Source organism: Poecilia formosa, unplaced genomic scaffold, assembly GCF_000485575.1.
Source record: "Poecilia formosa unplaced genomic scaffold, Poecilia_formosa-5.1.2 Scaffold103, whole genome shotgun sequence".
In the NCBI taxonomy this organism is placed as follows: domain Eukaryota; kingdom Metazoa; phylum Chordata; class Actinopteri; order Cyprinodontiformes; family Poeciliidae; genus Poecilia; species Poecilia formosa.
The window spans coordinates 1,818,533-1,828,775 of record NW_006800042.1 but is presented as its reverse complement, the minus strand read 5'-3'; the positions used below and the strand labels follow the sequence as shown (position 1 = coordinate 1,828,775).

The following is a 10,243-nucleotide window of genomic DNA, read 5'->3' as shown; positions in this document are numbered from 1 at the left end:
AAAGGCACCAAGATACAAGGAAAGTGATATTTGTAGTCCAGGTCCAGGATAAATATGAAGCTCCAAGCCCTGCTCCAGTCCATGACTCGAGATTCTTCCCTCAAGCTATTGAGTGATCTTTACCTCAAAATTATCTCACACGTGTTCTTATTCTTGTTTCTTAAGTACTTTTATCTGCCACATCTTTTCCTTCCACTAAACTTTCCACCAATATTCTTTGGATGCAGCGATCTGAATGCCCGCCTCCTTGCTGAAACATCAGTAGCTAATGGAGAATGAATGAGCAACGAGTTCAACAGCAACATTTCAAGTTCAATATTTATTAATTGCAAGAAATACAACAACAAATTATGAAAATAGAAGAAAAATAATTTTGATAGCAAATATCCTCATCTTTAAATTACCATACTCATACAACATTATTATAACATCATTAAAGTTTTCATCTATCCGTCTTCATTGACAAAAGAATTTGGAATCAGCAAACTTCATAGTTATTTAAAAATCCTTACTTTTCTGCAATTAAACTACTTCTTGTCACCTTTACTTTTGCTTATGGCTTAAAAGAAGTTAATCTGTGCAAGTGCTCAGCTTGGTGTCGCAGCAGAAAGGTAAATGTGTCCTTGTGTGTGGAGCGGCTCCGGCCCTGGCACGAATAAAACGAGTCGACATAAAAACCCTCAGACTGGAAGAGCCTGGTGTCTCTTGACAGCAGAAAATAAGAAAAGTCAGACTGATATTTTCCCACACGGTTACTGTCACCTGAAGAACTTGTCGATGGTGTTGCAAAGTCCGAGGCTTTTGGCTTTTTTAGATGGAGGAGAGGACGGCGTGTCTCGTCTAAGAAAAGAGGTGAATGCACAGGAAATGGTCGTTACTACGGCGCTCGTGAAGGAAATTATATTTAGTATCGATCTTGCACTTTTTGTCGTGTTATAATCACCAACTTCACTGCATTTTATATGGATTTTCTGTGTTACACATGAATGTGGAGTGAAAGAAAAAAATACTTTTTAAATTGCATTTCCAACAGTAATATAGACGGCAGACAAAAAGACCAAAACATTTGGCTATTAAACACGTTCAGGAATCCCAGTCAAGGGATTAGCTGCATATGTAAAAAGAAACAAAACTAATTAAAATCTGAAATCTGCGATATGCATTTGGATGCAACCCCCATTACTCAGAAAATGATGGGAAAATGAATGGAACTAAACACAGGGAAATTCAAATAGAAAATATGGCAGAGGCTGAAAAAGACTTTGAGAATGAGGTGGATCTTCAAGCATAACAAAAGTCCAAAACCCACACCTGGAGCTGTAATGCAATGGTTTAGATCAGAAGAGTTAAAGCTGTTACTACCATGAAAGGTGAAAGGCACAAGCCTTGCTTATCTCGTTTTCATTTGCATTAAATTTTCCTTTCGTGGCCCCAATTATGTTGGTCTGTGCAGGTATCTTACATAAAAACCAAATTAAAAGCTTTCAAGTGTGCTTATAATATGACAAAATGCAAGAAACTTCAAAGATGTGAAGATAGTATATAGAAAAACAAACTGCCTCACCGTTTGCTTTTGCCTTTACTTGCATGTCTTGGCAGGGGATGTCCACTGTCTACAAGCAGAGACACACAACCAGCTTGTTAGATGGAAGAGAAAAGGAACTCCTCTGATCTCTTCAATGAAAAAAAAATAAATGAATAAAACAGCCATGTGTAACACATCTCCAGCAACATAAAGCCCAGACCTCCAGAAGCAGGATCGTTTAAGAGGAAACCAGGCTTCGGTTCATTGTTGCAGATAGATAGGATAGAAAGTGATTTAGCCATTTGAGAGGCCGAGGCCAGTGGGGGGTCAAGGGGTGAAATGAGATGTCCTTCCTCTGTCAGGATCAATAAGAACTTCTCATACAGTGCCACAGTCGGTAAATAACAGGGTCACAGGTCACTGAGAGCCCTTTGAAACGAGACAATGCTTCTTCAGGGTGTGCTTATAGGTTATGGACATTTTTAACATCGCTGTTTCTTTCCTTAAGAACTATGAAGAAGCAAATGACAAACCCAGAGCCCAACTAGCGGGTAATTGATTATCTAGGAAGCTGCTGAACAAAACGAACCTTTCAGTAGATAAAGAGGAGCATATATCTCTCTCTCTGCCGCTGCTGACCAGTTTTACCTTTTCACTTTTTTCGCAACACATTTTGTTGATGCAGGATGCATTTAGCATGGATCCTGTTCTAGGAGTGCTTCATTTTATATAAAATATTAAGAGAGACAAAAATATGCATGCTTCGATCATATTTTATATAAGAGATTTAACGTTTTTCAATGGTTTTTGGTTTTCTTAACACCCATTGCAACTTAAAGGTTGTACTTATTTTTCGTACTTTGTGTTTTGGACATGTTGCATGATAATAGAGGCAGGTAAGAACGGATCATTTCATAATGTTCTGAAAACCTAGAATTAAATGACGCTCACATTTGATCAATAAAGCTGATACTAATGAGACATGAAGTAAAGGACACACACTTACCTACGCTGAAGCTATTTTTAACAGCAGGTGGTTTCCCAGTAAAGGCCGTCTGTCCTCCGAGTTCATGCAGGACCTCCTGGTTGAGACAGAGATCAACATGGTGGTTGAAGACGGCGAGGTCGTCCGTATCTTGGGCCCGCTGACACACGGGGCAAGTCAGGAGAGGACTCCTACTGAGGGACGACTGCTGCTGTAACGCCACAGGCTTCTTGTCAACTTGAATCAGTGAAACCAAATTGTTCTTCAAGGTTTGTTGGCCTTCTTGAGGTGATACTCTGCCTAAGTCCAGCTCTCCGCCGCTTGCCGACGCCTCGTTTTTAAGGTCACGCGGCTTCTCCTTTTTTTGGGTCACAACTGTAGATTTTCGATGGTCGTCTTCTGGATCCAGATCCGACTCAGAGCCCGAGGCTTCGTCTTCCCTCTTCGCAGCATCACTGAGGCACGAGTCTATATGCCTGTTGAAGACATTCAGATCGGTTGTCTTCACTTTTGCGAAGCACACAGGACACGTGAAGGTTTCTGCGGGAGTCCCACAGCCTGACGTGGATGCATGAGGTTGCACGTGTGAAGCCAGTTCATTTTCAGAAAGATCCTGAACGGTGCAGTCGTCTGTGTTTGCTTGTTTCAATGACTCTGTCCCATTGTTGGGGGTAACCACGGGAACAGGTTCCTCACATCCTTCATCCTGTGGACTTGGCTCTGCAGCCTGGAGTTCAAGTCTTTTGGCATGAGCTCTTTGAAAGAAAGACTGCTGTGGTTCCTCACCAGTGAGCCTCGGCTTACTCCTCCAAAAAACCTTGTTTTGTTTCTGGCCATTCTCTACTGGGGGATCATCTACAAGCTGAGAGGTTTGGACCGAGTGGTCGCACAAGTTCCCAACTTCCGGCTTTCGATGCGTTATTGGGGAAGAGCGACTATGGTCTCTCTTGCCCAGTTGAAGAAAGCTAATGATGCTTTTCTGCATCGGTGTTTTGCCATCTGAACTAACGAAGGCAGATATTCGAACACCTGCAAGCACAAAGGCAAAATATTCAAGTCTTAGAAAGCAACGCCAGGTCCAATGCCTTTGAAATGCATTTGGGAACTCTGAATTTTTCCACATTAAGTCACAACCACCGTTTAATGTGTTTTATTAGGATTTTATGTGGCAAACCAACACAAAGTAGTGCAGAACTATGACATGGAAGAAAAAGGGATACATTTAAGAAAATGTTGTAATGTTGAATGAACTTACCCATGAGTCTCAATCGGAGCGGTTGGGGGCTTTCATTTTCTATTTCCGTTTTCAGTAAGTCTTTAGCGACAGCGAAGATGTCCTCCGCTGTGGCCACGGCGTACGGGAGCGTCTGTGCCCTGGTTTTCACCTCAAAGTTCACGTTCTTGATCTTCAGAGTCACCGTCTTACCCTTAACAAAACAGAGAGTAAAAGAGGAAATCACACTAAAAAAAAAAATAATGTTTCTCTCTGATTTCCTAATAATCAATAGGTCTGTTCCCAAGATGCTGGAAACAGAAGGGAGATGGAAATCTGTGTAATGTGCCATGTCATTGACTGATCTGTCTTTGTGCATTTTGTCAGTTTTCATAGTCATGTGATCATTTCCAGGGGGGAGATGCTGCCTAGGCTGATAGTCTCATTAATGGCCTCCATTTTCTCCTGCTATCAGGGGACTCAGGCAGGGGGGTGATGGCTGCACTGAGACCTCGACTTCCTCCTCTATCGATTCGAAAGGAAATGGACAGGTTAAGGATATTGCATGAAATTCAGCTGAGAGTCAAAGTGATCCTTGGAAGGTCAAGAATAGGACGTCGTTTTCTCACCAATATGAACCTATAAGTTACGTGTGTCAAGTAACATTTCTACTTGTGTTTAAATCTGGTGACCCTTGATCCTACAGAGACAATAACATATTCCAGGGAAAAGTGTTCTTACATTGATCTTAAATACCTTTATATGTGAAAATATGCCAGAGAGGCCTATTTATTTATTCGTTTTTTTTAATTGCCAGATTATTTTCCTGCAATAAAATCTCAATTTATTTTAAGGCATTTTATAGATCTTTACCCAGACTGGGCCCAATAATGAGTGCAGAAACCAAATAACCTTTTTTCTCCACATGGAAACCACAAAACAAAGCTCCTATTTCATACCTTCAGGGCTTCTTTCTTTAAGTCTTCTGCCAGATCGTCACACAGCTCTCTGCATAAAGAAAGCTGCTCCTCGGGTTTACTCAGTTCTTTAAACGTCCTGTCAACAAAAATCAGAGTTAAAAATCAAATGACACAAATAGTATACTTGCACTGCATTTATGCTGAAGATGTACACTTTGAAAACAAACCTTTCAGTGCTCATGCTTTTTCTTTCTTCGTGTCTATAAGGAACCAAGAACATTGAGAATGAGCTCTTCTTGTTTCGTATCAAATTATTTATTTATTTATTTTTTCTCTGTGTTGAACTGCATTAAATACGGCACGATACCTGGGTATGTGTGTGGAGCTCAAACCCAGAGAAATCTGGAGGAAGTGATGCCAAGACGTCTCGGAGAACAACAAGGACAACAGCGCCATCTGCCTGCTGAGATCTGAGCAGGTGGTGATGCCCAGAGCGTTCAGCATTTTCTCACTCACCTTCCCAATGCCACAAACCTGTACAAGTATATCGCACAGTTTTAGCCAAGATTTCGGCATTGAGTCGTTCTGTATTCTTTTACAAGTCTGCTGGGAAATCTACAAGTTCTGTGAGCCTCAACTCCTAGCTTTTTTATCAAACAAACACCCTGATCCAGCTGTAAACTCTAGATTATGATGTGCTGTGGTCAGAAGACTTTTCAGACTTTAATCTTTAGCGATGATCTTTCCCAGCCTCTGAACACCCACATTCAGAGCTAAAAATATTACATGTTCTCCATGGATGTGAATACCCTCAGACTGCAGCCCGTTATCTAATATTCAGGACAGAATCTAGAAGCTTAATATTTGGGGGGCGGGTAAATACTTTAACTAAAGAGCTACCTGAGCATAAACATATTTAAGGACTAAACAGGTCCTTCTAGTGTCAAAAAAACCCTGATATGACTAAATATCAGGTAACTGAAGACAAAAAAAATCCTGCCAACTGAAGTTAACATGATGCAGTCAAATGACAATAAAATGTAGCGATGCATCATTGATCTCATCTAGAATTGGTTTAACATGTTCTCTCGCATATGTCGACATAAAACTTTGGGTCATTCGTGCTTTACTTTTCGAACAGGAAGTTTCTGGATGAAGTCCATGACGGCCTCTCTGGTGGGGGGCAGCCTGTACTGTCCGTTCGGCTTGTTCTTGTCGCTGCACACCTTGGCAAGCATCATGTTCGGAGCGATTCCTGGAGGACGAAACAAATACCAATTCATATATTTATTATTTCAATTGCTGTGATTAAGTCTGGAAGAAGCACAACTGATAAAACTAAACTTTATTCTTTATTGAACTCATATTGTGATAAGATGCATTTAAAAAAAACAACAACACTCATTTCATTTAGTGATTTCTTCCCTCTCACCCGCGCTGGCAGTCAACGTAGTCTTCTGTTCAATGCGGAAGCGCATTTCTCTGACGGCCTCCTCAACAGACGTCCCGAACTGTTCAAAGGAGCCAGCGGCGTCCCCTTCGGAGGAGACCGGACTGTCCTCAAACAGGACTGGGGAGAGGTCTGTCCCTTCTTCTGTCTTATCAGACTCGTCAGCTGTAAGGAAGAGATGAGGCTTTCAGGTCTACTAAAGAAATTCATCACAAGTTATTATCAAGATGCATCTAAAAAGTTATTTTATTCGAGTAGTTCCTTTGAAAAAGCGACATTTGTGTTTTATATGAATTCATAGCACAGAGGGATACAGTTCAATTATTTATTTGTGCTGATTTTGATAAGTGACTTACAGCTAATGAAAACTTTGTATTTGACTTATCTGAAAAGCAGGATATGACAAAAAAAGGATAATTTTTATTTCAGAAATGCTACGTTGTGTCTTTTATACTCAGACTTGTCCAAAAGAGAATTACTGGCACACTCCACAAGGGAGGCAAGTCCCAGAAAGATCATTGCTACAAAGTGCTGCATCCAAACAAATTAAGTGGAAAATTGAGATGAAGGAAAACCTGTGATAGAAAGCGGAGCACAATCAACAGGGTAAAGGATGAGAGGCACAAGAGCCAATAATGCTGACGAAGTGAAGGAACCTCAGCCCAATTAGATGAGCCACAGCCTGCAGTAGTGCAGTAATGAACCCAAAAGGAGCCCGGACCAAATACAGAATCCATATACAGAATTGCAGAGTACAAGGTTTCCCTCAGAAAACTTGCTAAGCCCGGTGGTTGGGGCGCTCGGCAGTCATTCATCCAGCAGCCTGTTGTATTTATGAGTTAAAAAATGTTTAAAGTTTGTAGGAAATGTCAAAATATCACTTTATAATTATGTACAACTGGAAGATTGAAAGATTAAAATCTGAACACTAACTATAAAGTCTTAAAAAAATGCAAACATTAAAAAAAAAAAAAACTTAAATAGATAAGCACTGCTAAACCAGGAGGGGGCACAAGTAAAGCCTGGTGACCCGCCAGGCTTACAGTACACTGCGGGAAACCCTGGAGTACTGAAACATGCTCTTCAGGAGGGCAATAAGGATCCTTTTGTGCATTTGTCTTATGCAATATTCAACTTTTCACAGAAACAAATATCAAGTTTTCATTAGGTTTAAGCCAAAATCATCCAAAATTAAAAGAAAGAGACATTTGAAGTGTTTTACTCTGTATCTAATAAATCAATATAGAAAACATTTAGTAAAGTAAATGATCTTTTTAGTAATATTTTAATTTACCGAGATGCACCCGTCTATCAGTATTATTATGTAATGCGTGCATGCCTGGCGTGTTGCTCCTGGATCTGCAGCGGTGCGTACGTGAGGACTCCGGCCAACTCTGTCTCTGCTCCAGGTGATCCGTAAAATCTAAGTAGGCTTCATCCAGGCTCATTGGCTGAAAGTTAGGATCGTATTCAGCAAAAATCTCCCTAATCTGAAAGATAAAAATCATGATCACCTCCTCCCAAAAGTCGAGTGTGGAAATTGTTTTTGTGTGTGTGTGTGTGTGTGTGTTTGTGCTCTTACCTCCTCACTCACAGCTCTGTATTTGTCAAAGTTAGGAGGAACGATGACCAGGCTGGGGCAGAGTTTCTTTGCAATGAAGCCAGGCATGGCTGCTCGGACTCCATATTTCCTGGCATGATAATTTGATGTTGACTGAAAATGAAAAAAAAAAAAAAGTAAATAACTTTAACATTATGAAGGTTTCATTACTCCAGTATTCCCCTGGATTTAGCTCCACCGATGTTCCCGTCAACTCTGACCATCTTCCGTCGCTCTACCAAAGAAAATCTTCCCCAAGATTTATGTGTGGGCATTCTCATAACAATAATAGTTTTTCACCATTGCATTCTCGAAAAAAAAAGAAGAAGAAATTCTGTAGTTTAGTGATTTTAAATGTGTATTTTTATCTCAATAACTTTGCAAGTTATAGTTAAAATTACAGGACTTTGCTACAGGACTGGAAACCAATTAAGAAATCAAAACAAAAACAGAATTCTGACTTTAGATAAATGGGAGCAAAACCATATTTGTTCTACTCCACAAATATTTGCAAAAAAACTGTTTCTTGGACATCCTAACCCACCAGCATGCTCATAGATCCGACAGCCATGGGTGTGTCCTTCAGCTCAGGGCAGTCTCTCATCTCTACAGCCGCGTAAAAGGCATCCATGTCCACATGCACAATTACTCTGCTCAGATCACGACTTTTCTCAAGCTCAGAGGTCATCTTTTCCACCTACACAGAGAATTTATTTAGTTGTTTTTTTTTACATTTTTTTTAATTTACTACTTTGTTGGATTTAAATAATTCTACAATTACGTTATCTATGATGTCTGACCTGTGCCTGTGCTTTCTGCAGGAGCTGCTCTGTGATCTGAGCCTTTTGGTGCATCATTTTCTCAATTCGCTGGTTCACCTGCTGCTCTTTCTTCAGCTCGTTTCCATAAAATCTGGATCCCTGCAAAAAAAACACAATCACAAAGAGGAGTTGTATTTACCGTACTTCTGTAGATATTTACAACAGCATGCAAGTTCCTACACATTTTTCTAAGTGAAAGTTCAATGTTTTTCCTAACTTAAATTGTTTGATCTTCAGTTCTTTTTTAATCTGAATGCAAAACTTCATGAGTTTTGATGGTTTTTCTACAACTGTCACCCTTTAACTACAGAACGTGGAAGAAACATGAGAAGGATGGACAGATGGATGGAACTTTTAGATACTGAGAAAAAAATTAATGTGGAATTACAAATTTTATTCCATTTTGTATTTTATTTTTTTCATTTTTATTAATAACACACAATCCCACACGTTTCTAGACTGTGTATGAACCATTGGGGCATTTTTTGTTATAAACAGGGAGTAAAAGTGATGTCTGAATCTCTCCGCTCAAATGATCAATAGCAAATTGCAGCTTTCTATTTATTTCCCCAATTTTTATGACACATACCGAAGTTAGTCACATAATCTCAGGTGTATAGCTCTCAGTGAATGTGAATACATGGAGTATCTACCTTTGAACACAAGGTTCAAAGGTAGATACGTATCTACCTTTGACGCCTCCATAATGATCCTGTTGATCTTGTCCCTGTCAAGTCCCTCCATCCCAGCCTTGTTGTCATTGAGCGCCATTCTGGACAGGAGGTTCTCCTCTTTAGTAGATCCAGCTCCATTCTCCATCCTGAATCGGTTTATTCTGTCACTGTTCCGAAAACGAGTCGGATTGTGTTAATTTCTATCAGTATCGCAGTTCAGTGGGGCTTTCTGTTACCCCTTTGATGCGAACGAAAACAAAAACAAAAAGAAACGAAATATGTAAATGTGAAATAAATTTCCCTAATGACATTTATGTCGCTACATGTTTTCAAAATTAATGACGAAGGCGGTTTTGGCGGCACTTCCGCATACGTCATTCTCGACGAAGTCGGAAGTGAAAGTGAAAAAAAAAGATAATCTTCGAAAATATTTTTTTCTAAAACAACAAATAAGTGATACATTTCGCCTTCTTCTTGTTTGTGTAATAACAATGATTATTATTATGTTTATAATAAATATATGTATTATATTTATAATATGTATTACTATATTTATAATAATAAATGTTTATTATTATTATTATTATTATTATTATTATTATTATTATTATTATTATTATTATTATTATTATTATCATCATCATCATCAAGGAATTGTAATAAAAAACACATACCCAAGAAAGTTATTATAACCAATATAATTATAACTAAGGATCCTTAACCTCATAAAGAAAACTTTATGGCTCTGAAACTTTTTATTTTACTTTTGCATTGCTGTTTTTCAACTCAACCTCAAAAAAGCTTTTGTTTTGATAATGTTTTTCACTTTGTTTATTCAGGAAAAATGCACAAAAATGTTATTAATACCTATAAACTTTGTCCAAATTTTGTCCTAGGTTCACAGTAAATAACTCAAAGGAAAATTAAAAACACAAAACACCTAAAAGTCAGAAGTTTCATGATATATCAAACTTAAATAAAAACGTATTGGAATCATTATTTGCTTCAGCGATACCATTTTGGTTTTAGTATCGAATTGATACCAAAATATGCAG

The 10,243-nt window shown here is 38.9% G+C and overlaps 1 protein-coding gene across 1 annotated transcript; it reads right to left on the bottom strand.

Moving 5' to 3' along the window:
• Positions 1-304: 304 nt before the first annotated feature.
• Positions 305-9,575, bottom strand: polk (polymerase (DNA directed) kappa). The gene is made up of 14 exons (XM_007559305.2): positions 9,205-9,575; positions 8,494-8,613; positions 8,238-8,390; positions 7,676-7,807; positions 7,433-7,583; positions 6,076-6,258; positions 5,774-5,898; positions 5,011-5,177; positions 4,871-4,903; positions 4,683-4,779; positions 3,766-3,937; positions 2,532-3,539; positions 1,565-1,613; positions 305-840 (listed from the first exon to the last, which is right to left on the bottom strand). Exons 1-14 carry the CDS (start codon positions 9,331-9,333, stop codon positions 759-761), a joined length of 2,601 nt encoding a protein of 866 aa, XP_007559367.1. The 5' UTR covers positions 9,334-9,575; the 3' UTR covers positions 305-758.
• Positions 9,576-10,243: the final 668 nt, after the last annotated feature.

Bases quoted from the DNA above. Each gene is read 5' to 3' on its own strand.
- polk (XM_007559305.2), bottom strand. From the start codon at position 9,333: ATGGAGAATGGAGCTGGATCTACTAAAGAGGAGAACCTCCTGTCCAGA. The intron at 7,584-7,675 runs GTAAGAGCACAA...TTTATCTTTCAG, and splicing joins ACAGAGCTGTGAGTGAGGAG to ATTAGGGAGATTTTTGCTGA. The intron at 4,780-4,870 runs GTTTGTTTTCAA...TTTTGTTGACAG, and splicing joins AAAAGCATGAGCACTGAAAG to GACGTTTAAAGAACTGAGTA.